General features: G+C 50.4%; 1 protein-coding gene across 2 annotated transcripts in view; it reads right to left on the reverse strand.

Annotated features, from left to right (window-relative positions):
* The window catches only part of ZBTB40 (zinc finger and BTB domain containing 40), a 948,694-nt gene that overhangs the window by 639,066 nt on the left and 281,908 nt on the right, over positions 1–27,720 (reverse strand). For both annotated transcript variants that reach the window (XM_069610881.1, XM_069610880.1), the window contains exon 6: positions 12,590–12,785. In XM_069610881.1, coding sequence (XP_069466982.1) covers positions 12,590–12,785 — 196 coding nt within the window. The remainder of the gene's footprint in view (positions 1–12,589; positions 12,786–27,720) is intronic.

Genomic DNA, 27,720 nt, shown 5'->3' on the forward strand with positions numbered 1-27,720 from the left:
CAGGTAACTCAATAGGTGAAGTTAGCAGGTGGATCCTAAGTGCAGAGAGAAGGGACTGTAGGATTGCAGGTACAGACCCTCAAGTGCAGGGGGAGCCTGGAGGCAGTGGCAGGACAACTGGACATGCAGGAGCCTGGGCCCGAATTCAGAGGGTAGCCAGGTGACCAAAGCACAGAGCAGTCAGAGACATTAGAAGGGGAGGGGAAGAGAGAGAAAGCGTAAGCGAAAAGTAAGGTCTTGAGTTGCTTCCGGAACTGGAAGTGGTTGTGCTCAAGTTTGAGAGAGGCAGAGAGGCCATTCCAGAGGGAGGCCCCAGCCGAGAAAAGAGATCTGTCCCCAACCCTATGCTTGAAGAAGCATCTGACCCTCAGAGAGTTTGAGGTGGATGAGCGGAGAGCTCAAAAAGGAAGATGTTTAAGAAGAGAATGTTGGTGGTAGTGCAGTCCCACGCCCCAGAAACATTGTGGACAATGCAAAGGATCTTGAACTTGATCCTTTGAGCCACAGGGAGCCAGTGAAGAGATTTCAGAGCTCGAGAGATACGATCCCTGGGGTTGAGGCCAAGGACAAGTATTGCAGTCCTGTACTGGATGAGTTGTGAAGGTCGGAGAGTAGATGCAGGCAGATTTAGAAAGAGGCTATTGCAGTAGTCCAGTCTAGAGAGGACCAGGGCTCTGGAGACAGTGAGCTTCTGGAGGAAAGTGAGAAAAGGAAGAATACCTCAAAGTAGGTGGAGTGGATAGTTTGACTTCTTAGAGATGTCGGAGATGGAAGGAGAGAAGGAGAGGGTTGAGTCGAAGATGACACCAAGGTTCTTAGCCTCACAGGAAGGAGCAGGAAGAGGAGCCAGAGAGAGGAGAAAGGAGGGAGCAGGTGTCCCAATGAGGAGTACCTCAGTCTTACTGACATTCAGGAAGAGATCACTGGTGGTAATCCATTCCTGAATTGTGGCCAGACAGTCTGGTATGAGAGAAGGAGCAGAGGTGGCTGAGGGGAGCCTGAAAGAGAGCTGGGTGTCATCCGCATTACACTGAAAATTGGAACAGAAAGTAGCGATGCAGTGGGCAAGAAGTGCCAGGTAATGTCAGAATCCTGGTCCTCGGATTCGCGACTCTCCTTTTTGCATATTGCGGGTTTCTTCTTTCAGTGCGCAAGTTTCTTTTTCCTGGATGAGCGTGCCTTGTAAAGCTAAGCTCTGGAGTCTTCTGAATCCAGTCTGCTGGGCTTCGGAGAGCGTGGAGGTTTGCGGCTCCAAGTGGCGGTGACGCGAAGGCTCGGGTACGTTCAGTTGTTCCAGGGTCAATCCAGGAAGAGACCAGGATGGAACCAGGATAAGGATACAGGGTAAATGGGTTCCGAATGAGCACTGGGAAGAAGGGGGAACCAGGAAGGAAGGGAATTGGAAACCAGGGTTCACGAAGGAAAAAGGGCTAACACGAGAACACAACTTGCCGGGCGACGAGCAGGCACGCAGAGCGTTGAGACGCACGGAAGCGCGGGGGCGTGACTGTTTTCAAGGGAGCATGAGGTCTGCACCGACAACTAGACCGCTCTAGGACATAGCGTCGGCCATGTTGAAGGTGAACAGGATAAAGTCTATTGACTGAAGGACCAGGAAGACCAGGAGGGTCGATATCGTCGATACATGACAGGTAGTGGATGAAAAGCCAGGGAGAAAGGTTAGACCCCTGGGGAACACCACAAGTAGAGGGATAGAGATAGAAGAGAGTAAAGACCCCCAGTGCACTGGAGGGTCGGTTGGTGAGAAAGGAGGTCAACCAGGCCAGGTCCTGAACAGGGATGCCCTGGTTGTCACGGAGGCGATTCAGCAGGATGACATGGTTGACCGTATCAAAAGCAGAGGATAGATCGAGGAGAATGAGGACAGAAGGAAGATTAGAGAGCAGGTCTTTATGGGTGTTCAGGAGAGCAGTTTCCCTGGTTCTGGCAGCTCTGATGCCAGACTGGTGGTTGTGGAGCCAACTAACAGATCCAGTGTGCAGATTAAGCTGGGAGATGGCCAGCTTTTCTAGGAGTTTGCCAGGAAAGTAGTAACGGAGATCGGGCAATAGTTAGCCAGAGAGGAATGATCAGCAGAGTGCTTCTTAAGAATGGGGTGCACAAAGGATTGCTTATGAGGGAGCAAGGGGGGTTGGGAGTTCCAGTGACAAAGGAGGGATTGCAGGAATCGGCCAAGGCTGCAGCAAGGGTGTCGATGTGGTCCTTGATGGTTCTGGATGAGCAGGGGAGAACCTGCTTTGACAAGACTTTCATAGATCGGACTGGTCTATCCTTAGGGGGTGAACAAGGGAAAGGAGGAGAAAGGAGGAGAAAGGAGGAGGACAAACTGCCACAGACGGGCCAGGAGTGGTAGAGGAGGAGGAGGAGGTGGTGGTGGTAAAGGAAGAGAAGGTGGACAGGATGTCATGAGTTTTAGCAATGAAATGAGAAGCTAAGGCCGTGCAGAGGGCCTCGGAGGGAACAGGAGAGGTAGAGACGGCAGCAGGATTGGCCAGCTCCTTGCATATTTAAGTTCAGCTGAGTTGTTAGATGCTGCAGGGACACGGCTTGGATGTACACTCTTCTTAGAGAGGACAGAGTCTGTACTGCCTTTGAAGCAGGGAGCAGGCCAGTTTGTCACAGGGTGCTCCTGATGCCCTCCACTTCCTCTCAGGCACCCTACACTTGCGTTTAAGGGTAGCAAGGTCAGAATCGTACCAACAGTTGCACTTGGACTTGGGCTTCAAACAGATCCCAATGACAGGGACAAGGACATCTTCTATAGGCCGCGTCGTAGAAATCTCACCTCCGCCCCCACTGCTTTCACCTTGCCTTCCAACAAGGATTTGGAGTCCTGAATAGCAGCCAACAGTTCACTCAGCATGGCCAAGGCCTGTAGTGTGCTCAGACCAGTGTTGTCTTCGCCTGCACCGTGGGTCAGGGAGTCTTTGGGGGTTACCGTGAATGAGTCCATCCTTGCTTGCACTGGCATTTTCTTCCCCATCACTTTTGTCATTGCAGCACCTCTAACTGGTAGTTACTACTCTGCTCCCTACCACTCAGGCCGCTCCCCTACAGGCGATCCGTTGTGGCACTTCCTACTCCTCTCCTCTCCTCTCCCCCCACTCTTCTCGCCCCCTGCTATTGGGGAGACCGCTGCGCCAACGCACATTTCCCTCGGTCTGTCTTTGGCCAACCTCTGCGCCATGTACCGCGCAGAACTCATTCGGACAGGAGGAACATGCCCTCCCTGCTGCTTGTGCACTCTCTATTGTGGCAGTCCCACCGCCTGCCTGCCCCTGGCAAGGGCTGTTGCTTCCTTCCAGACTATGGCACCTTATTTCCACCTCTCAGCTGTGGCGCTCTCTTCTTCCGATGCTCCTGTACACTTTTCCCCCTGTGGGCTTTTGCAGTCTCCAACCTACGGGCTATGGGCCTTCCCCTCACGGCTGCCCCTCAGCCTTCATAGGCTGGCTCCCCGTCGGGGCGGGAGGTGGAGGGGAGGGGTAAGGACGCAGCTCCTGCTTGAAGAACGGACTGGAGCCAAACACTATCACAGCTCCCGCCCCTCCACTGCATACACTGGTGTTGTCTCGTGACCACGTAGGGAGCTCTCTCCAACACCTAGCTCCCACGCGGATCTCGACCTTCTTGCGCCTCACAGTGTCTCTGTTCTGCTACCACACCAGCAATATCAGGCCCCCTCACAGGCTCCCTGCTACCAGTACAGCCCCCTGCTCAAAAGCCACAGTGTCCGCCACGCGCCGCCATCATTCTTCCACCGGTTCCCCACGGATCGGGGCTAAACTCTCTCTTCTGTCGCTGTCACACTCATGGGAAAGACTCCTTACACTCCTCAGCTTTTCCGACGACTATCTTGGCCCAGATGGCTGCAAGCAGAGCAGACTACCTCGCCATCTTGCGCAACAGCACCCCTTCACCCCCTCTGGGCTGGGCTTTTAATGTGTCTAACCCTAAAATGCCACCACACAACTAGTGATGTGGTTGTTCCTCACAATGAGGCTCTTTTCACAAGCAAACATAACTTCCCTAATGAGGTTATACAAGGGTGAAAGAAAGAATGAACTATGCATCATAATGCTACTGGATTCATCAATTTCCACTTATGTACTCTAGTTACTGTTGGTTCCACTTTTGCCTTATTCCCATCATTGTTTTCCTTGCTTGCTCTGACTGAAGACTGGGTCTGCCTACAGATCCTTTTCACGTTGTGAGGTGAGCCTGACACATCTGTGAAAAAACAAACCTTTATCCTAATCAGTAGGCAAATAAGATTACACAGCCACACTATGGGGAGGAAAAAGGACCTGGAGTTCAAGCCCAGAGCTGTAAAAGGGTAGGCTGACCTCAGTACAGGGCTGTGACAAGGAAGTAGTAATCAAAAAGGTACTGGAAGGGTAGATACCTGATTGTGATTTGGGTGAGGGTGAACATGAGTGGCGTCAGCAGGACGAAAAAACAAATGCTGAGGTTAGGCTGTTCTCAGCAGTTAATTCCAAGTATCGGAGTAGAGACAGGAGGAAGTATGGAGAGATTCTTGGCACCCAACCTGCTAATGTGTTAAATGTGAAGTTCCAAAAGCAAGTTCGATGACAGCAATTACATTGCACATGCAAAGCAGACCAGGTATGCATAGTTGAAGCTAAACCACAAAGCGTGTCAATATGTCCAGGTCACAGAGCTGAAGGTTATGATAAAAAAAAAATGTTTTTAACTTGTTTATTTTGATCAGCGCACAGGAAAACATTGCATTACAGATAATTTAGCAACTGCCGCATATTAAGCCATATATTCACATTTCCTTAAGCTTTCCCACCACCCTCTACCCCTGACTGCCTTCCAGTCCTTGCTCCTCTGATGGTTGAACCAGATCCCTGTCCTCTGCCAGTAGGGCGTTCACCACTGAGCGTGGTTTATATGTAAGTGCTGGGTAGCTCTGGTCATAGTCTATCACGGGCCACCAAGTGTTTGTGAAGCGGTGAAGGTGACCCCTGTTTTCCGCCATGATCTTTTCTGCTATGAAGATGTCCCAGAGTTTTAGCCACTACAGAATCATTAGGGGGCCCTCCGGGGATTTCCAAGTTCGAGCCACTGTGATTTTAGTCGCCAGGAGCAGCTGTGTTATGAGGGCCACCTGCTTACCAGATCTTTGATAAATGCCTGGGAATCGGGACTCCTTACAGTATAGGTTCTGGTTCCAGTGGCAGCGTTATCTGGGTAATGTCTGCTATGGTGGCTATGCATTGGGACCAGAGGTTCGCCACCATCGGGCATGTCCACCACATATGTAGGTAGGAGCCCGGAAGGCCGCAGCGGCGCCAACGTAGGGGGTCCAGGGTGTTAGGGAGAATTCTCTCTTTAGGCTGAATTTCCTAACCTAGTGAGTCCCCCAGCAGCTTTGCTGGATTTCTGGAGTTTGTTTTTTTCCTCCTGCCAAGAGTGAGACTCTTTCTCCCACTCTTGGACCCGATTTATGGTATTCCTTTGACTGGTAATGTGTTTTATGGGCTATGGGGTCCTTTACTCCATAGGGTCTCATGTGTTTTTCCTATGTGTGTTACACAGCACCCTCCATGCAGTAACACAGGGGTGTCATAGTGACACCCCACCATAGACTCCATAACCTGGGACTGACTACTGTCTCCCAGGGCATGTAAAGTCACCATTGGCTTTACTAGTCCCAAATTATTAACAGAAACCCGTACAAACCATCATATTTTGGACGTACTGGTCGGGGCAATTCGATTGCCCCGGGGTCTGTTAGTCGAGGGGACACGTCTCCGTCCCCCCTGATCGAGTTTTGGCTGGTGGCAGTGGAAACTAGTTTTTATATTCGACCGCAAATAATATTATTGTTCGAGGCTACCAACTTTATTTAATTCTCATAGCCTCGAACATACCGCCGATTTATTTAATTAATATTAATTCTCCGGTTGGTATTTTTTGCCAAGACTCGATTCTAAAATGGCGTTTGTGTTCCCTTCTGTGACTCCAACCCAAGTCGAGCCCTTTGTTCCACTTTTTGGCGGGCTTCTCCACAGAAGCCTCCAAAAGTGGTGCCACTCTGTCTGGGTACCACAGGGGGTGTGGGAGGGTGTTTAGGCACCCTGAACTGAGTTACCTTTGTAACTCAAGTCGCACTCGTGTGATTGGCCCAAGTGGTGAGCCGGCCGGCTCACCACTTAGCATGTTTGAGTGACAGCTAGGCTGAGTGAATGGGGGTTTTCTGCATAACAGCAGGGCTTTGGGGACTGGAACTTCCAAAGTCGCCACAGGACCTGAGAATCCGACGAGGGGGAAGCTGAGCAGACCTACCACGACGACACCACCGGTGGAGCCCTGCAGAACCGACTCACCACTTCCCGACGACAGAGAAGATCTCCCGGCTGGAGAGGCTTCTTCCCCTGACTGGTGGGCACAACCAGTTTACCTTTCTTTCTTCGCACCCCAGCCCGGGTTGTGGTCAAACTGCTTGTGCCAAGCACCCCGGCAGCCGGATAGCCACTCACCACTGAACCGCGAATCACCGGACCGCTCCTTGTACCTGAGAAACTTTGCGGCTGGTTTCTTCCCTGGCAGTGCAACGGACTCCTGTCTTCCTCCACGACGAGATCCTCTCTTCCCCCGGACGAAGCACCAACTTGCACCCCCTGCCAAGAACAACTGCCCCCGCTGGACCGTTCTCACCACTTTAAGGTACCGTATCCGCCAGGCCTCCCTTTCTAAAGATTGCTACAAGGTAATAATAACCCCTTAACCTTCTGGACTGGGCTGGCCGCCTTGACCCTCTAACTGGTCCCTTTCTTTGGTCCAACTCCTTTTTGAACCTTTACAAGACTTTTGTGCACTGCAACCGTGTGACCTTGGACACATTTCGTTGGGATCCTCTGAAAGTGGACCGGCCTCTTGAACTCTAACTTCACGGTTTTACTTTGATTTCCTCTCTTGTTATGTTCTGATAAAAGTGTTGGGATCTGTTTCAACTTGTTCTCTGCTCTGCTCTCCCTTTTTAAAACGAACTATTAGAGTGCCATCTACGTTAAGCGCTTACAGCCGTCTGAAAATAAGTGGGGCTTTACTTAAGACTCGTCTAATATTCTTTAAGGGAGTGTATATCTTTTAGTGGCCGTGTTTTTGAATTGCTTACTATTAGTGCCTGTGTGTTTTTCTAGATGTGGTTTTAAATAAATAAAATCTCTTTTAAACCAAGCCCAGGTCAGTGTTTACTTGTTCTACTGTGTTCTCTTGACCTATTGTGAATACTCTGTATACTGTCTAACTCTTCTTGAGGGAAGTCTGACTGCTCAGCCACAGCTATCAAGTGAATCTGTGTGGTACAGACTGCTACCAAATGGGTTTACTGCCAAACACCTGTAGTCCTAAATCTTTTGCAGTGGTCCCAGAGGGAACTGCACAGGTTTCTGCCTAACACAGGGACTGGTTGATATGGTGTAGCCAGAGCGGCGGATAGTACCACCTTAACAGGAGTTTATGCGCGTACTCCTGATTGGTAATGCAAAAGGAGGACGAGTGAGTTTGTGACCAAATGTCTGCCCAGGACTGGTCTTGTATCGGGTGTCCTAAGTCCGCTTCCCACTGTGACATATAAGTTGCTTTAGCGACGAGAAGGTTGGTCTGCAATACTCCATATAGCGTTGAGATTAGCCCTCGGCTCGTGGATTTGTCGCTGTCAGCTCGAGGGGATCTAGTTCCCGTGTGGCCGCTAAGCGGGTCTGGGGGTGTGAGCACCAATGTCGAATTTGGGCATATGAGAACCTATCGGTCTCCGTTAGGCAGAAGGCGCTCTTACATTGTTCAAAGGTCAGCGGTTGGTTCCCTTCAAATAACTGACTCGGGGAGTTAAGACCCCCGGCGATCCAGTTTTTAAAGTTCGAGAGACAGGCTCCCGGTGAGAAGGCTGGGTTGTGGAACACTGGGGCAGATGGGCTCAAGTCTCTCGGGATGCCTCTATATTTACGCGCCCAATCCCATGCTCTTAACGTATGTTTAGTTGATACGGTAGCTGGCCATGTCCTTCGCAGGGAGGCTGGCAGATGTAACAGAAAGCGGAGGGGGAGGGGTAATCGAGATTGTTCTATATCTGCCCACTTAGGGCGCCTTGATGCGATGGTCCAAACTCGAGTGTGAGCTATCTGCGCCGCCATCTGGTATTTCTGGAGGTCGGGGACCCCCAGACCTCCCAGGTTTGGGGCGCTCAGCATAGTTCTCTGTGGGATCCGTGACTTTTTGCCTTTCCAGATAAAGCGGAATACCTTCCTATGCAGGCGCTGGAGCGGGAGGCGAGGGATCATGATGGGGAGGGCTGAGCAAGCGTATAGAAATTGTGGAAGGAGGTTCATCTTGCAGGCCGCAATGCGACCCAGTAGCGAAATCTCCTGTGAAAGCCAGCAGTCGAGGTCTCTCTCCAAGCTCTTAAATAGCGGCGGGAAGTTTATCCGGTAGGTATCTTCCGGGTGAGCGGGGATCTGGACCCCGAGGTAAGGGATTGACTTCTTGCTTAATTTGATCGAGCAATGGGATCTGGAGGACTCTGTCTCCTAGTTCCAATCCCACCCTCAAGGCTGTTGACTTTGCAAAGTTAATGGAAAATCCCGAAACCCTTCCGAATCTATGGATTTCTGCTAGAGCGGCTCTCAGTGACTGGGAGGTGTCCGTTATGGTCAGCATCACATCGTCCGCGTACAGAGCGATCTTGGGTTGGGAGGGGCCTACTTAGAGGCCTTTAATTCTGGGGTTAAGGCGGATTCATTGGGCCAGGGGTTCCATAACTAGGGCAAAGAGCAGGGGGCAGAGGGGTATCCCTGTCTGGTACCACATGTTAGAGGGATTGGGCTGGATAGTAGGCCATTAACCCGGAGGAGGGTTTTCAGGGCTTGGTAGTTCGCTAGGACGAGTTTTAGAAAGCAGGGCCCAAAGTGGAAGGATTCTAAGGTGAGTCGGAGGAACGACCAGTCCACTTTATCAAAGGCCTTGGTCGCATCAAAGGCTAGCAAGGCTAATTTTCGCAAGTCCTGTTTAGCAATCTCAATCAAATTGAGGACCCTGCGTATGTTGTCTGCGGTTGCTCTATTCAATATGAATCCCGTCTGGATCTACGATATCCGGGAGTATTCTCACCAGTCGGTTTGCCAGGACCTTCAAGTAGATGTTCGCGTTCAGGTTTAGCAGGGAGATGGGTCTATATGCCGCGCTGTCTCTGGTGTCTTTTCCCGGCTTGAGGGCAAGGACTGATCACTTCTTGCATTGACAGGGTAATAGACCCAGAGATGGCAAAGGAATTGAAGAGTGTCGTCATGGAGGTCAGTAGCTGGGGCTAAAAGATTTTGTAAAATTGGGTCGAGAACCCATCTGGTCCGGGGGCTCTTGGATTCAGACTTAATGGCCGCGTCGACCTCCTCGCATGTGATCGGGGCTTCAAACTCTTCTCTCATCACGGTTGTGAGGTAGGGCTGCGTCTTCCAAGTAGGCTTGCTGCTCTTCGCTGGATCTTGGGGCTGCCGACAGTGTCTGAGGTGGGCCACTGCAATCCGTAGTTTATCACAATCCGCAAACTGAACTCTACCTGGCGGATCACGCAAGCCTAGGATGGTATTCCGCTTCTTGACCCTCACTAATTTCTCCACCAGGAATTGGTTTGCCTTATTACCTTTGGCGTAGTAGCTTTGTTTCGTTTTGGCTAGAAGCTGAGCTGTATCCTCCGCATAGTGGGCCTCCAATTTCTTTCGGGCTGCCTGCAAGGTTCAGTGGGCTCTCGGGGTCCAGCTTCTGGCTTTACACACTGCTTCCGCCTCCTGTACCTTGTCTTCCAGGCCTTGGCGGACTTTTCGCTTTTGTTTATGGTAGGCTGCTCCTTGGGAGAATAAAACACACCTCTCACCACCACCTTCATCGCGTCCCAAGTGTTGGCTGGGGAGGCATCTTCATTTTTGTTTTCCTTAAAAAATTCTTATCGATTTCACCACCACATCTCTTAGTGACATATCTCCCAAGATCGGGTCATAGAGGGACCACCTGCGTCTCGGGGCAGGGTCAGGGTCATGGGCTCTGAGCGTTCGCATTATTGGGGTGTGATCTAAGAGGATTCTGGGACCAATAACCACTCCATCTGTGAATGCTAAGACTTGCGGGGAGGCCAGCAGGAGGCCGATGCGTGAATACGTTCTATGCACATATGAATAGAACAAATAGTCTCAGACCTCAGGATGCAGGACTCTCCAGGTGTCCACCATGTCTAGGGTTCTGAATAATTTGAGTAACGCTGTTTCCAGGCTGAAATCTCTACGAGCCGGAGGGTGAGATTGGTCTTTCAGTGGATCAGGGACTCCGTTTAAATCTCCCCCGATGATAGTCTGGACCTCAGCAAATTGTGGGAGGTCCCCTTCTAGGGCTAGATAGAACTCCTCTTGCTTTTCGTTTGGAGCATAATCCGAAATAAGTGTCACCAGGCTCCAGACGTGGTGGGAGGGGGGGACCCCAACACCGCCAACCGGGCTCAGATGGCGGCGGAGTGTTCCTTCCTCGCAGCAAAGGTTAAGCCTCGGGACACCAGGGAGATGAGGTGGGGAGGAGAGCGGGCTGGGGCGCCCCAGGAAGCAGCCAGGTTGTAGGGCGTAGTGGGAGCCCACCCCCGGGCACCAGCGGGGCCTGGGTCTCACTGGAGCCGTTGTGTCGCCGGTGCAGGCACTCTGGTGAAGGGCGGTAGGGTGGTGCAGGTCAGCTAGAGGCTTTTGGAAGGGCCCCGGAGGAAGGCTAAGGTTCTGCCGCTGATGGTAGGCCTTGAATTGTCCATGGTCTAGGGGATGTGGGCGGAGGCGCCCCAGGAAGCAGTCGGGTTGGAAGGCCTAATAAGATCAGCGCCAAAATAGTGACGGTGCCGCTTGACGCTCTGGGCAGCATCTGCCACCCAAAGGATCCACAGTCCAGGAGCAGTGTGGGGAGACCCGATCAGCAGGCGGCCGTGGGTTAGCCTTCCCTCCCACTGCAAAGGTCACCTCCAGAGCCCCCCCCCTCGGAGTTGCCCCTATGCCCACTGCTCCGCCCCTGTGGCCCTCGCGGGGTGCACCGGGACCAGGGCGCCAACTGGTTGGGGGTGTCCGGGGCTCGGGCGAAGATCCCGCGGCAGGGCTCCCATCCACCGCCTCTCCGCCTCTGAGCTCCGCGGGGTGCACCGTGTCTTAGGCGCACCCCGACCAGGGAAGTCCGGGGTCTGGGCGCAGATCCCACAGCAAGGCTCTCACCTTCTTGGCATCGGGGTTCCCAGGCCGCAGCTGGTGGTGTGCTGGGGGAACCGGGTCACAGCCGGCCCCAGGAGGCTCCGGAGCAGGCCTCCGGAGCTTCGCGCCGGGTCCAGCCCTGGGGTGCCCGCTGGATCAGAGCCCCAGGAGAGGAGATCGCCGCCCCCTCAGCGGGTCCGTCTCTCCCGATCCATGGGCTCTCCCCCTCACTGTCGTCGCTTTGCAGTGGCGGGACCACAGCTCCTCAGGGCCGAACCCCGGCCGTCGCTCCGGATAAGAGGGTGAGGGGGCCTCCTGCCGCCCCGTCCGATGCTCACTCCCGTCCTGCCTCAGGAAGCAGGAGGCTCACCCCCACCACACTGCGGGCACTGCAGGCTCATTCCGGGCTATGTGTCCGTCTTCGGGCCCTTCGAGCGGGGACTCCCTTCACGTCGCTCCCCGTCCGGCGGGATCAACTTTTCCCGTCCGTCATCTTGGAAGCGCCACTCTGGGCCCGAAGGCGCGGGTGAGTTCAGATCGTTCCAGGGCTACTTGGGGGGAGGTAGGAGGGGGGGTGATGAAGCCGCTCTAAACTGCAGCAGGCGCCTCTAACATTCGCATTGCCTGTGATCCGACGATCGCTTCAGTCCGACCTCAGAAGATTGATTTATCGCTGGATGCCGCAGGTGCCAAACGGAGGCCATCAGAAGAGCAGCCACATCGTTGGCGATCCTGGCCACGCCCCACGTTATGATAATTTATATTCCATATTCATTTTCAGAAATCAAAATGAGTGAGAAATTGTGCAAGTGGTTTTGAGTGGCGGTCATGTGGGGGCCAGTCAGATGCATGTTGGATAGATCACCAAATTCATACCAGTGTTGAAACCACAGCTAGCAAATATCAATATTTTAAATAGTATAGCATGTATTAGCATTGTATTGCAGGCATGTTTTATACGTTTTCTCCACAAATAAACATGTGATTGATACCCAACTAGATGATCTTCAAATTGGTAACTTTAGGCTAATGTGCCAAACATAACGCCAACACAAAAAATGCAACGTTTAGTACAACTTCATTAATAAAAGGGTACGCAGGGGGGTGCCTCTAGAGAGTTAGCAAGGATTACAAGTCAACAATAAGAGAAAAACATGCATCATAATTAGGGTCTTTAGATCAGTTAACCAACACCAGTGGCAGATCTTTTCAACAGCTGAATAGGTATAGTAAGGGTTTCCAGATACTGTCCCAAATGTCACATCCGGATGTTCAGAGGCTAGCAACCAGACTGAGACCACGGTTTATAGAACAAATGAAAGCAAATTACTTACCTAACTGAAAGAAGAGCTCTGCCCCAGGCGTCCTTTTGATGTCTTCCAAAAGAGTTGAGGGTATACCTGCGTCTTGAAGTGCTAGGACCAACTGCCAAATAGCCATGGAGGAGAGGGTCTTTTCCTCCAGGACTGCTGAAGCCAAGGCATCAAAAGTGTTTACACATGAATCGGTCTTGACAATTTTTTCTATCACCTTAAAAAAAGATGCATTGGTTTTGTAAGTCCTGTATTCAATTTTAAATAACTTAACACCTACTGAAAGGAGAGACAGACACACACACAGTACTGCATATTCATGACAACGCAACTAAAGTGGGCAGGTTGTGGTATGGATTTAAAAAAAATGCACCTTTACAATGCAAATTAATGTGCGAGTGCTCTGGCAGGATGGACGGGAATGGAGTTACATTTTAATATCAAGCCAGAAAAAACAAGACACCTCTAAAAACAACATGCAATCTGATGAGCGACAGGCTGGCCAAACGGCCTCAAGCAGAATCAACGAGTCGTACAAGAAGAGTACAGAGGTTGCCACTGCTATAAGGACTCTTGGGCACTTGGTGATGTGACATTTTTCCCCAAGTCGATGAGCCACTTCTAACAAATGCAATCTTTGCTTATATAGTTGGGCAAGTAAGCAACAAGTTACTTACCTGTAACTGTTGTTCTCCAGCATGGGTCTGCCATGGATTCACATGCTCAAAAATATTCCCTGTCAGGCTGGGAATCCTCGGTAAAGAAAAAAATCAGTTTCACTTCTGAACTGTCTTTCTCATAACAACCAATCACTGGTCTCTGGGTCATACTGCCCCCAGCCAATGACTGCCCTCTACCTAAGCCCCCCCTCTGGCAGCCATCTTCAGATTTGGTAGCACATACAGTGGTAATAGTGTAAATACTGGAGGGGGGAGGGGAGGTATCTGTACTCCTGCTCTCTATATGGTAGAGGAGAGGCACAGAAGACCCCAGCCAAGATTCTCTATTACGGGAGCAATGGACGACCAATCAAGGCCCAGCTTCTCAGGAGGTGATGCAGGCTGGTTCTTAAGTACAGTGTAGTCCCCAAGCCCCCACAAAGGAATGTCCACACACTATTAGTTAAAACACAGTCTTTATATAGTTACGGTTCAAGGTTATATACACAATCACAATAACTCACTTTGTGCTCATAAATCTACAATGGCAAATATATACAGTTCTAAGTGGTACCACAATTATTATTAGATTAAAGTGCATCAACTGTACTCTGGTTAAATGTCACACAAATCACTTAATGGTCCCTGCTTCTCCATAACCCCTGGCATATGTCCGGAGTCCGTGCGCAGAGTCCAGTCTGCAGCAGTGTGAGCAGGAGAGAGGAGCTGCAGCTATGGTGCACGACTTTCTTTCCAGTGTTTCCAGCGTCTATGTGCCTTTAAGGAAAAAAAAAGCACAATCCCCTTTAAAAACTGCAGAAGAGCGCGGAGCGCGCGCGGAGTCCGTGAGCAGAGTCCAGTCTGCAGCAGTCCGCAGCGGCCAGCAGCGGGACAGAAGTTTAGAGGTAAGAGGCATTCATGGGGGACAATGGGCCACTGACACGGCTCAAGCTAAAACAAGCTCAGAAATCAATGACCCTCATGTCCGGAAACTTTATGGATACGGACTTGCATTTATCCGGGAGGATAGCTCAGCGGCAGCGTGCGCGTCTTGGAAGCAAGACGACACGAAGCAGCAACAGGTTCGATCCCCGGGTCCGCGCTTAGAAACCTCCGGGTGTTTAAGCGCGTTATAAATACGTAACTAAGACAAAAAAACACAATTACGCAACTAAGAAAAACAAACAATTCCTGTAACAGCGCCTCGATGCCTGCGGGCTGTGTGAGCGCTTTATAAATGTAAATAAATAAAATAAAAATTAAATAGTAATCTAGGGAGTGACTCCGAAAACGAAATCGACAGCGCACAAAGGCAGTGTTTATCCCTTGACGTAATTGAAGTTGGAGATGAAAGCTGCGGGCTTGAATTGGCACATCCCGCTATTCCCGCTTTTCTCAACGTACAATGTTTAATGGACACAACTCCTGTTGTGCTAGAGGAGGCGTCTTGCAGACAAACAGTAGCAGCACCGAGCCCTACAGAGGCTTCCACTCATGCAGAGCTCGAATCGGCGTCTGTAATGACCTCCGATAACTTGGCGGCTGACCAGGGTTTAGCCCAGGCTTCGGTTGCGGTCCCCGAGGCAAAAGTTATAGTGAATCCTGATGATGAAATAATCACAATACCACAACAATTATACTTGCGTGACCGAGCTAAGAAAGAAATCGCACGTGTGGCCAGCGCGAGTACTGCTCTCCTGCAAAATGAAATGGTCAGCAAGGAAATGGCATTTGTCGACCATCACCCTGAGCCCACGAACCTGCATAACACTAATGCTAGTAATGCAAGGGATAGCATTATTTCAAGCGCAAGGTTGAGTAATGGGACAAATCACTGGGAACATGACTCAAATAGAGACATTGCTGAAGCATCGGTGATTGAGATAAATGTGGAGGCATTTCAATCTCCCTTTGATGTAACTGATAACGAATTGCTTGCGCTCGAAGTACCGAACACAGCACTAGATCCAAGCTTGCTGAAATCACATTTCCATTGTCTGCCAAACTGCATGCAAACCAACGTCAGGAAAGCACGCCAATACAAAAATCTGCTAACGGTCAGAAGAATATTAACCAAACCAAGACGTCAACTTTTGCATGCAACAGTAACAGCAGAGTGACTAATGGTTTATCCTTATTAAACAGTGGTGACACATCGTCCGGAGTAGTAACCGGAAAACTTATTAATGGAATACAACAGGGTCTCCGCAATGAGTTACCATCAAAGGAGATCGACTTGGCAGCGAGAGAAGCAGCTTGACCAAGAGACTCTTGGCTGATTTCGAGGAAATGAAAGAGATTAGCAGCAAGTTTCTCTCTTGGTACCTCGAGCGACATAAATACAATGGAAATAGCCATTGGGCAAAACAAGGAAGGCGAACCTGAGTGTACTACCAGTGGCAAAATGACAGGCTCAAATCAGAAATCCATCGAGCTGAAGAGCGTTACTGACGGCTTGGACTCAAATCTGGCAAACGAAACGGCGCTAAGCCCAAAAAGTCAAGGAAAGTATCCCTTTACTAAGGCTGACACCAGCTCAAAAACGAAAACCCAGAGAGGTTATGCTCCAAATGTGCACATGCAGCAACGGCGGAAAAGCATCCCAGTAAATAGCAGAAGCGACCAGAGCTTCCCAAGCAAGGAGAATAGCTGCAGTCCGCAAAGCAAAGACCCTGACCAAAAATCGAATTTATCAGTTGCGGCTGCTATACAGATTCACAATAACGTTTTGGCTGCCACATCACTGGCTTTGATACCATTTATAAAGCTATACGCAAGCTTAACCGAATCTTCCCAAAACAACGGAGCAATAATGAGGCACTTAGATGATAAAATAAACAAAATTGAAATGCAATTTGTGGCATTCCAAACAAGACAAGAAGCTGAAAACATGCAGTCTACTGTATACATGAGCAGACATTTCGAGCAGTTGCTGTCGGAACATAAAGGAACCAAACTGCTCCTAGAGGAAACACTGGGCAATATAAAACAAATGCCAATTCAATCACTGGGGAAACGAGCCTCTCCGGTAAATAACACTCTCGGAGGAATAGACGTAGGGATTCAATGCAAAATAGAAGTCGACACTTCTGTAGCAGGTAATCCAAATGACAAAAATAAATCAGTTAATGGGTCTAATCCACACGTTCTCATTGACTTAACAGGAAAAAGTGGAAAAACGACATCTAAGTCAATGACAATTGGTACTGCCCTCGAAGCAAAGGAGATCACTGACAGTTCAAAACTATTATCAGTGATAGGTACTAAAGACCCTATAGCTGAAACCAGCAAAAAGGGTAGCAAGATAAATACTATATCAGACAAGTCTTCTGAGACGCCATCGTGTTCCTCTGCAAAAGCATCATATGGCATATTCAGTTGCCCCGCTAAAAACCTTGAGATCACGGCGAGTAAAGGAAAATTAACTTCATAGTTAATTGGCAATGCAAAGAAAAAGCCAGACAAAAAAAAGAATATTCAGACTTTAACAAAACATAGAAGTAACACAAAGCACTTCATAAGAAATTTGACCACACCTGTGAAAACTAAGTCAGCTGAAAATAAAACACTTGACAGATCAAACAGAAATAATAAAGAGGGAATGAAGAAAAAAAAGCTAGACCAACAAGCAAAGTGATTGCAAACCCAAGAAAGCGGATAAGAATTGAATCTGACTTGAGTTCATCTTCCTCTGGTGATCTAATGGAAGAACTATGCAACTTGTCCACATATTCAGAGGGTGAAGATGAGGATTGTGCCAGAGGATCTGTGGTAGACTGTTCAAACATATCTACTAGCAGTTCAGATTCATTAAGCCAGACTCAACAAGAGAAACCTCCTTTAAGGAAAATAAATTGTCAGAAAAACAAAAAAGGAGAGAGCTGGAAGAAAGAAAGTTCCTCCTATGAGAACCATATTGAACGAAAGAAAGGACCTACGGATTCTAGCTTCAAGCCATCAAATAACTGGCGCTCTGTAATGAACCCGAAACACACAACAGCGCACAGCTGTAATTCTCCCTCAAAATCCCATGAAGTTACTCGAAATGCACCCAAGGCTCTCGCCCAGAAAATTATGATTGAAAACCTATTCAGAAATGAACTGGACGTCAATTTGAACCGTGCAAACATCATGCGTCTACTGCATGCAGTACCAGTGCTACGGACCATAACGTCGGATGACATCCGCATTGTTGAATACTTATCAGAAGATCGAGTAGATATTGTATTACTGCATATCAACTCCCAAGCGGTACGTAACATGCTACTGTCCGCGAAGCAAGATCTCTTGTGCTTAGGGTTTGAGATCTCGCCTTATGACTTAACAATTAAACAAGGTGTAATCGAGACATCGGATTCCAAAAGTGTGAAACACCCTTTAGCTGAGCGACGTGAAGACCTAAGGAGACAGCTAAAAATTGCATCACTGTTATACTCAAAGAAGGGGAATGCTGCAGTCAAGTCAACTAAGCATTAGCTCACAAAAGTGGAAATCGATGCTCCTGTGACTGTGATTTCGTGGAACACTAGGGGCTTCAGTCACTTATATAACAATTTTCCGGTAAATCTAACTGACAACTTTGTAATTTGTCTCCAGGAAACCTGGATGCGTGTGCCACCGGTTAAGGATGGCTATGTAACATTGTTAAATCCTGCAGTGAAAAACAACAAGGGACGCCCATTCTCTGGTCTAATCACCATGATAAAATCAGGAACTAACTGGGAAGTAATTGAAAAAAAATCAATCCCAACAGTTACGTCCAAGGAACATTACTCCAAACCATGAACGTTCACAATAACAAAAAATATCCGTTATTGTTGAACGTGTACTGGAACCCATCAAAAATCTCGGCTGATGCATTCATATCTGCAGTAACGAAAATAATAGATAACTATCAAAGGACCTGCTTAGACATTGCCATTATCTTGTGTGGAGACTTGAACATCTCCTGGTTTGACGAACATAGGATGCTAATTAAAGCTAAATCGAGTGAAAGATGCCTAGGAAATGCAAGAAGATCGCAATGGAGTGAAAAGCTGGAAGCTCGAGACTGTATGATGGTAAATGGACATGTTAAAGGTGATATACCACCGAATCACACCTGGGAAAACATGGGATATAAAAAGACCATAGATTATTTCTGGACATCAAGAAATGTATTTGTAACAATTAACAAATTACAGATCATACCAACTACAAATAGTGATCATTGTCCATTAGTTTTGTCCTGCCCGCTAATGTGCAAAAAGCAACTTGTCAGCAATAGTCAAGCAGTAGAAGTAAATCACGGGCGAAATCGGTTACGGATAAAGGATCATCAAATCATTAAAATGTCAAAGGAAATCCAAGAGATACACAATAATATTGCTGATTCGTTTGACTACATACCGCTGCTTCCTAGTCTGAAAACAGGTTTTTCCAGGAAAAATTGCCAACGCAACACCGAGCATAAGCATAAATGGAGCGTCACCCTAACAAATCAAAAAAGGCTGCTAAAGAAAGACCTAATTAAATTGAAAAAACAGCCTGGACTGAATGCCTGGAGTCTTCTAAAACTGAGAAAACAACGATATCGGAATTGGTTGAAATCCTTTTCCCATCAGAGAGATCAAGAGCGTGGTGAAGAAATCCTGTCAATGATAAAAAAAAACAACTCAAGGGAAATTTGGGGAATCCTGAATAAAGGAACAGTTAATCAAGACGCCCTAATGACAAATGGAGTAACTGAAAATGACTGGGTGGCGCATTATCAAAGGGTTTTCACAGGAATGGAGATGACAAATCTTGCAGAAAGTGGAAACGATGGCACCACCTGGAACATAATTGAGACCTACGAAGACATTCTTATGGCCATATCCAAACTAAAAACATCGAGAGCTGCTGGCCCCGATGGCATCAGTAACACGATGCTAAAAGAACATAGGCATGCGTGGACTTTATCTCTCAATGACCATAATACGTCACGAACTAGCCCTGGAAAGTCTTTATGGAACAGTACTGTGGAAATCCTTGTCATTGTTACGTAAGATGGAAATGCTGAATTTTGAACCAGCCTACAAAATATTGAGACCAGAAGGATTACATCAACACAAAGGCTTGCTCTTAAGATCGTCAGATAAAGTAAAAGCCATCATGCAAAATGCAAACATCTCAATGGACACACTGATATATCGCCCACAAATTGCAAGAATAAAGCTGAAAGAGTGGTTATGGATAGACAACTTAGACACGTACGAAAAAATGCCGACAGCTCTAGACTTAGGTCCGACAAAGAATAAAGTGGATAAAATGCCAAAATATCTGTGCCAATTCCCTTCGAGATACCATAGAGATACATTTCTCAGACTTAGAATGAACATACTGAAAACAAACAAGATGATGGTGATGAGAAAAATGAAGCCTGTCTCTGATGAAGCATGTCGGCATTGTAAAAACCACCTAGAGTCATTAAAACATCTAATAACCGAATGTGTGGCTATAAGTGAGTTGAGATCCATCCATTTGAGCAAATTCAAGCCTGCAAACGATATGATGGAAGATCTGTGGATTTGGATACTGAGCGGAAGCTTGGTACATCTAACCTGCTCAGTGATAAACTTCCTAGACAAGGCCTTAAACTAAAAAGTCAAGAACGTAACAGCAAATTCAAAGTGGGACACAAAAAAAAAAAAAACATTTGTGACGAGTTGTAATAAAAGTTTGTATAATAAAACTAGATGTTACAATAAAAAAAAATCACTTAATAAAGGTAACCAACAATAGATATAGGAGGAAAGCAGTTGGTTAGAACAATTGGCGGAATGCAGGCACCCTTACCTATACACAGTCCTGTGTGGAGATAAAGATATATAACAAGCCCGGGCCATATATTGTTCAATTAGTCTTATTTCCTTCTACAATGTTTCTACCACCCCAATGTACCCGGAATAGCAGAGTTCGACGGGTCGTCGACGGATCCTTCTTGAGCGGCTCCCTTTAAGGCAGGAGCCACGGATCGTCGAGATCCCGTGAAGAAAGTGAACTCAGCGTCGAGGCGGCCGCTTCGTTCCCAGCGGTGCTCGTCGACAACGGAGTGAAGACGATCTGCAAGGAAGAGGCATGCAGGGCACCTCGATGTTGATAGTTCAGGACTGCAAAGAGTTTATAAAGAACTGTCGCCCAGCAAGGATGTCGAGTCGTCTGGCGTTTCTATGGTCTTTGGGTGGCAGGAAATCCATCGGCGGATGCTCCTCAGCACATCGACGACCTGGCCTTCTCCGGCGGGATGCGGTGCATACGAGCGCATCCTTTAATCAAAAGTCTTAGGCAAAAGGAGCGTTGCGGCTTCGGTCGTCGGTGGCACGGCGTCAAGCGGTCCTCGCTTCTGAGCAACACAGCTTCGACAGGCCTCCAGCGGTTATAGCAAACCTGCGAACCCTGGTCGACGACGGTGGACGGAATGTCCGGTGCTTATCTTCGTTCTCCTCGGTGGTCCCCGTCTCCAGTCGACAGCCTGTCGAGGGTCTGACTTCCAGGGAGCTTCAGCGAAGGTTAGCGGTGCTCGATGGTCCCTCGGAGCACAGGAAAAGGGTGCCAAACCATGTCCTCTCTTGGATCAGTCTTAACGGCTCGGCGGCTTTCAGATTTCAGCGAAGGGAGACAGCAGTCAACTTTCTTCTTCAGGCTTGGTTGTCAAGATCAAGTGTCAATTTCAATATCAGTTTCTGAACATAGTTTCTATGTCAGTTTCTACTTCAGCTTCTGAACGGCAGTTTCTACTTCAGCTTCTGAAAGAATTCTAGCAGTGAGAGGCCCCCAGATATTCAAGTTGATCTCTCATTCATTCTGCTGGGTCACACTCGGGCAACCAATCACTCAGAAGGGCATTCAGCAGTCAGTCAGCCAGCCAGCCACTGAGGCATACAGTGCATGCAGGCCATTCTCCTCCCTCTCAGACACTCACAACAAGGAATGTGTATTGGGACAAGTACCCAGCCATTCAAAACTACACACTGCAGTCATTCCAGCTTCGGGCAGGGCTGTCTCAGTCATTGTGTTTCATACTAGAAACACATCCACAAAAAGAAGTGCATATTGGTCACACAATCCATTCACCCAGGTCCTACCCACAGGGTGTACCCACAACATACAGTCACTGGGAAGGCTCAGGCCAGTCTGGCCTGGACTTCACAACACCACCATATATGGAACTTCCACCCAACAGCCAGTCAGGGGGAAGGGACAGAGTCAGGGCTTCCCAGGACTTTGGGAAAACAATCTAACAGGCAATAGAAGGCAAGAGGTCACAGGGGCCTCTTGTTTCCTATCAGGAATCAACTGATAATGGCAGGGCCTGGGTATCCCAAAATGGAGGATAGGCAGAGCACCTGTCAAATTCAGCATGGAGCTGCCACCAGCCCATAACCTGTCTGTGGGTAACACACAGGTGCCCAAAATCATACACTAGTGGCACAGGGCTGTACCCCTACCCTGGGTGCCATAAGGGTATCCCGTTGGGTCTGTACACCAAAACAACCAAAAACAGGAAGAGCTGCACTGGCAGGAGTCCCACATGGACTCCTGGGCAGAAAACAATACAGAACACAAATGAAAAAGGACTACAGGACAAGGACAGGGAGGCCCCGTCCCTCCAATGCATTTCCGGCATCACAAGTAGGACCAAGAGAAGAGCCACAGAGGGGTAGGCGGGAGGGTTCGCATGTGAATCCATGCCAGACCGTTGCTGGAGAACAACAGTTACAGGTAAGTATCTTGTTCCTTCTCGAGCTTGGGGTCTGGCATGGATTCACATACTCATGAATAAAGAATACATAGCAATACACACATGCACAACAACGGGAGGTGACAAGGCTCAACATGAAGCATCTCAACATTACAACATTAAGCATCTCTTAACTCCTCACCAGGCTCACCTTCAAGCTAACAGGTTGCGCAGCACTGCTTCGCCGACTCTGGACTCCTCCCTGGAATCCCCGTCGAAGCAGTAGAACTTCGTGAAGTTGTGCATTGACATCCACGTAGCAGCCCTGCAGATGTCCAGCAGGGGCACACCTGACAGGAACGCCGTAGTTGCAGCGATCATTCTGGTCGAATGGGCTCTCGGACAGCCAGGCAACAGTCGGTTTGCCAACCGATGACAGTGGGGGATGCAGCCGGAGAGCCACCTGGAAATGTAAGCCTTGGACGGGGCCTTCCCAAGGTTCACAGGGCCAAAGTTCACAAAAAGTTGTGACGTCTTCCGGAAACCCTTCGTGCAGTCCACATGCAACTTCAGCGCTCTAGCCACATCCAGCGAGTGCAAAGTCCTTTCAGCCGGCGGCGAAGGTGTCGTAAAAAACACAGGTAACACCAAAGGCTTGTTTAGATGAAAGTCGACGGCACCTTGGGCATGAAGGAGGGGTGCGTCCGTAGCACCACTCTCGTCTCGTGGAATATCAAGCAAGGTGGTTTACAAGATTGGGCCTGGATCTCTCCCACTCATCGTGCGGAGTTGATGGCCACAAGAAGCTCTGTTTTCCACGACAAAAATTTATGTGGCGCAGAATGCATAGATTCAAACGGCGGACCCATGAGCCTAGTCAGCACCACATTGAGCTCCCACGCCGGGGCCGGAGCTTTCACCGGCGGGAACGAACAGAAAAGTCCTTTGATGAACTCCTTGACCAGGCGGTGTGACCATAATGACGACCGTCCCGGAGTCCTGGTGTAGCGGGAGATAGCCGCCAGATGAACCTTGGAGGCATGAGCGAGCCCTGCTTTGGCCAGCGACGGCAAATACGCAGCACCTGCGGAGCCGTAATCTGTAGAGGGTCGATCTTCTTTGTACGGCACCAGACAGAGAACCTCTTCAATTTATGTCCGTAGCATTTCAGTGTGGACGAAGCCCTAGCCTTGGCAAGCACCTTCTTGCAGTCCGCCGTATATCGTATCCTCCGAACTATAGGGCTGCAGGAGCCAGGCCTGCAAGTTCAGCAACCCTGGGTCATGGCGCAGGATCGCACCTCCTTCTCTGGCGAGAAGATATACGGCTGCCGGAAGCTTGACTGGAGGAAACGCTGACAAGTCCAGAAGGTCCAGGTACCATATCTGTCTCAGCCACGCTGGTGCGACGAAGATCATCCTGCACCGGGTCCGACCGAGTTGATTGACTAATCGAAAAAGCAACGGCAATTGAGGGAACGCATACAGAAACAGGCCGTCCCAGGGAAATGAGAATGCGTCCCCCATGCTCCCCGGCTGGGGAAACCTGCTTGTGAACCTCCGGCACTTGGTGTTCGTCGCCGTCGCAAACAGATCGATCTGGGGATTGCCCCATCGACGGGACAGAAGATCCACTTGGTCCTGCCGAAGCTCCCACTCATGGCAAGAGAGCAGCTCCCTGCTAAGGGAGTCTGCAATGGTGTTCTTCACTCCTGCCAGATGAAACAGGGAACATCCCCTAGGCAACGGCCCAGTGCCATAGGTCCTGCGCCTCTCTGTAGAGCGTGGGGGGTGGGGGGATGGGACGAGGATCTGGTGCCTCCCTGCTTCCGGATGTAGAACATCGTGGTGGTGTTGTCCGTGAATACCCCCATCACCTTGACCTTGAGGGACGGAAGGAAAGACTTGGGCCCAAAACCCTGCCCGCAGCTCCAGTACGTTGATGTGCAACAACTTCTCCTCCGGTAGCCAAAGGCCTCTTGCGTGGAGACTTCCGGTGTGCGCGCCCCAACCTTCCAGGGATGTGTCCGTCATGACTGTCTCCTGATGAGGTGGTGTCTAGAAGACTGCGCCCACCAACAAATGCGCGCAGACTCCCCACCACTGTATCGCTTGATGGAAACTCTCGTTGAGAGAGAGATCTTGTCCTCAGAGCTTCCAGAAACCTGAATCCAATGGGCGTCGAGAAACTCAGCCTGCACAGCCGAATGAGGTATATATGCCTTCTCGGCATGATGACGACCTCATACAGAGAAGGGACTTGATGGACCTCACCCTTGCGGGCCAAGGATGGCTGCTATTCTCTCCTCCGACGGAGATGCCAGGCATGACACCGTGTTGAGTCGAGACCCCAGAAACAGTGCGTCTTGCGATGGCACCAAGCAAGATTTTGCTTAGTTCACAGAGAACCCCAGCTCCGTCAGCAGCTGGATGGTTTTTGCATTGTGTGCGACGGCGATCTCCATCGATTTCACCCGGATGAGCCAGTCCAGGTAGGGGTAAACGTGGATCCTGCGTAGACGCAACCGCGCCGCCACTGGCGCCAGGCACTTGGTGAAAACCCTTGCCGCTGTCTTCAATCTGAAGGGGAGGGCCTTTAACTGGTAATGTTGCCCTTGAACCACAAAGCGCAGAAACTTGCGGTGTCCCTTGTGAATGGAGATGTGAAAGTAGGCATCCTCCAAGTCCAGCGACGATAGGAAATCCCCCTCTTCCAGCTGTCCTAGCATTTACTGAGAGTGTCCATCCGCAACTTCTCGGATCTGATGTACTTGTTCAGACGACAGAGTCTACGATGGGCCTCCAACCGCCTGTCCCCAGAGCCTCTTTGGAATGAGCTCCATCGCGCCCTTCTTCAGCATGGCCCGCACCTCCAGCATAAACTTAGGGACGTGGTTTTCCTACCTGGCCACTGGTGGTATGCGCGGACACTGTTGGAATTCCAGTGTGTGTCTGTGGGCCAGAGCGTCCAGCACCCAACTGTCGGTGGAGATGGACTTCCACACGCTGACGAAGTTTGCCAGCCGGCCTCCCACCAGGGTGCGCACGTGGGGGCCTGACGTCACGGCTGGTTCAATCTTACTTCGCTGTGGAGGCGCCGCCTTGGGGACCTTGTTGATGACGGCGACCTCTTCCAGTCTTGCTGCGGCCCCTGTAGGCCTCCTGGGCCGAAGAGCGGGGCGGTTGACGGTAGGACGAAGACCTTCCACCAAAGCCTTTGGAGGAACCTTGGGGTTTACCCCCGGAATTCCGAAAGGACAGCTGTCGCTGCTGACGCGTGCCCAAGTCACGAACCATCTGTGTCCGCCTTGATGGCCTGAAGAAACTCGTCCACGGTTTTGCCAAACAAATTGTCCCCATCGAAGGGCATGTCCAATACCCTTGACTGCACATCCTGGCGAAAGTTAGTAGCCCTTAACCAACCTCGCCGACGAAGGCACACGCTGTTGACCATTTGACAGAACCCTGTGTCAGCAATGTCCATAGCCACTGTGAGGCCATGTCCGATGCCACCTTGCCCTCCTGCAGGATATCCAACGCTCCCGCTCTCTTGTCATCGGGAAGGAAGTCCAGGAGGGGAGCAATTTTAAACCACAGATCCCTGTCGTAGCGCGCCACGATGGCAAGGGCGTTGGCCCCCTTGATGGTCGTCGCAGCTGATGTGATGTCTCGTTGTCCCATGGCGTCCAACTTCTTCCCCTCGCTGTCCAGGGGTGGGAGGTTGTTGCAGCAGCCGAGCCAGAAGATTTCTTCCTCTCCGCCGCGACTACCAAATCCGGGGAAGGCTGGGACCTCAAACACTTGGGTGCAGAGTCCGGCACCCTGTAGTTCTTTTCGTACCGGTCCCTCTTCGCTGGGGCTGAGGACGGGTTCTTCATAAGGGACAGCCCCTCGTCCCAAATGTCATCCAACAGAGGGATCAACAGCACAGTCTTCCCCTTTGCCTCGTGGGGTTGGTACAGGATACCCTCATTCTTCTTTTCCTCGGGGGTCAGCTGAAATGGGTCAGAGGTCCTAGAGATCATGGCATGGAACAAGCCTATCTCATCGGGCGGTGAGGCTCTGGGCGGCGAAGACGGGAGGTCCCCTAACCTGCCGTTGTCGTCCATGCCCGTGCCTGTTCCCATCGTTGCAGTGTCCGGGTCCGTATCCTCCCTCGGTGGAGGGGAGGGGGGGGGGGGCAATGGGTGAAAAGGCAATGGAGGGTGAACTCTCCTCTTCTTGGTAGGGGGCACACCTGATCGCCCTGGTGCAGCGGGATCTTCCGTCGACGGAAGGGGCATCCTCGTCCGAATCTCCGATCACAAGGTGTGGAGTGCCTGGAGAATGTTCACCGAAATGACCACTGGGGGTGGAGGTGGTTGCTGAGGTGGCAGAAGTGGGAGCGACGGAGGCAGCGGTGTAGGGTTCTCAAACTCTTCCACGGCCTGCTCCTCCTAGTCCGTCTATTTGCCACTCTCGACGTCTCCCTCGTCAGGATCCTTCCCGTAGGACTTGGCCTCGACAAACTTCTTGTCCAAAATTGTCCAGGGAGTAGAAAGCTCCTCATCAGAGGAGATATCCATGCCCTGCAGGACTGTCGTGCCCCACCCCCCTTTCTCTGCGACCAGGGGAGAAGGTTTCAGGGAAATGATGGGCCTCGCCTTCTCCGGTGTCTTCTCTATGGGTTGGAAAGACTTTTCCCTCCTGGCAGGCAGGGAAACTCTCGCCTTGGGGTCCGCACCCTGCGAACCCACACCCACGGCCTTCACTAGGGACCCCACCACGCCTTCAATGGAAGGCCTCACTAGGTGAATCTGGGCCTGCATGACCTTGGTCGAGCTAGAGGCCTTCACCTTGGGGGTGGGGGGGGTCACCGCCCCACTCCCCCTTGGCCTTCTCCAACTGGCCCATCCGGGACTTCGCCAGAAGCTTACCTGGGTGGTCAGACTTCCTCTTCATCGAACCGGAGCATTGGCTCCTGGTTGAAGGTGCTGGAGACACTGAGGCCGCCTTGGCCGCCGGGGAGCCTGTCACAATGGCGCTACCGGAGCATGGGGACTTGCAGTGCTTAGCCTTATGTTGGGCCTCTGTCAAGGAGCGCCCTCAAAGGTCTTAAAAGACTGCTCGGTTTTCTTCTTGTGGCTGGGGGAGGCATGCTGCCGACCTCACCCATAGCAGGGGCCTTGGCCTGGAGCAATTCGGTCAAACTGTCACGCCCTCTCACACAACCCATCTCTCACTTCCCCCCTCACACCTGTCTCCCTCATCAGGCGCTTCTCGCCGTCGTATTCTCCATTCACATCAGCGGGGGAAGCACGGCAGGCGGAATAACATGTTGGGCGGACCCGCCGCTTTTCGCCCTTTTCCGTGTTGGCGGTTGCCATGGCGCCTCCTGCACAGCCGGCGACGCCAGGATACCAGGAGGTACCGGCAGCCCCAATCGCTGGCCGCGTTGCGCTCCACGCAACGTGCGCGAGCGGTCACGTGATGCGTCACATGATACCGCTCGCCGCTTCAAAAGAAGCCGGCAAACAAGACTCTTTGCTTCACAGCTACTTCTTCGGAGGACTGCCAGGCGTTACCTTTTGCTTCTTGTTTCTCTCCTTGCCTTGACCTTCACTTGGACCTGCTCTTGGATTACCCTTGGACTCTGGCGTGCTCTCTGATTTCCCGGACATCTGACACCTATTTGTACTCTGGACTTGCTTTTTGGATTGCCCTTCTGTTTTTGCAACCCTCGGATTGCTTCAAGTTTTGCCACGGATCCAGTCTTGCTCCACCGGGTGCTTTCAGGAGTGCCAGCTACATCAT

This window comes from Ambystoma mexicanum, chromosome 8 (assembly GCF_040938575.1).
Source record: "Ambystoma mexicanum isolate Mex_15411 chromosome 8, UKY_AmexF1_1, whole genome shotgun sequence".
In the NCBI taxonomy this organism is placed as follows: domain Eukaryota; kingdom Metazoa; phylum Chordata; class Amphibia; order Caudata; family Ambystomatidae; genus Ambystoma; species Ambystoma mexicanum.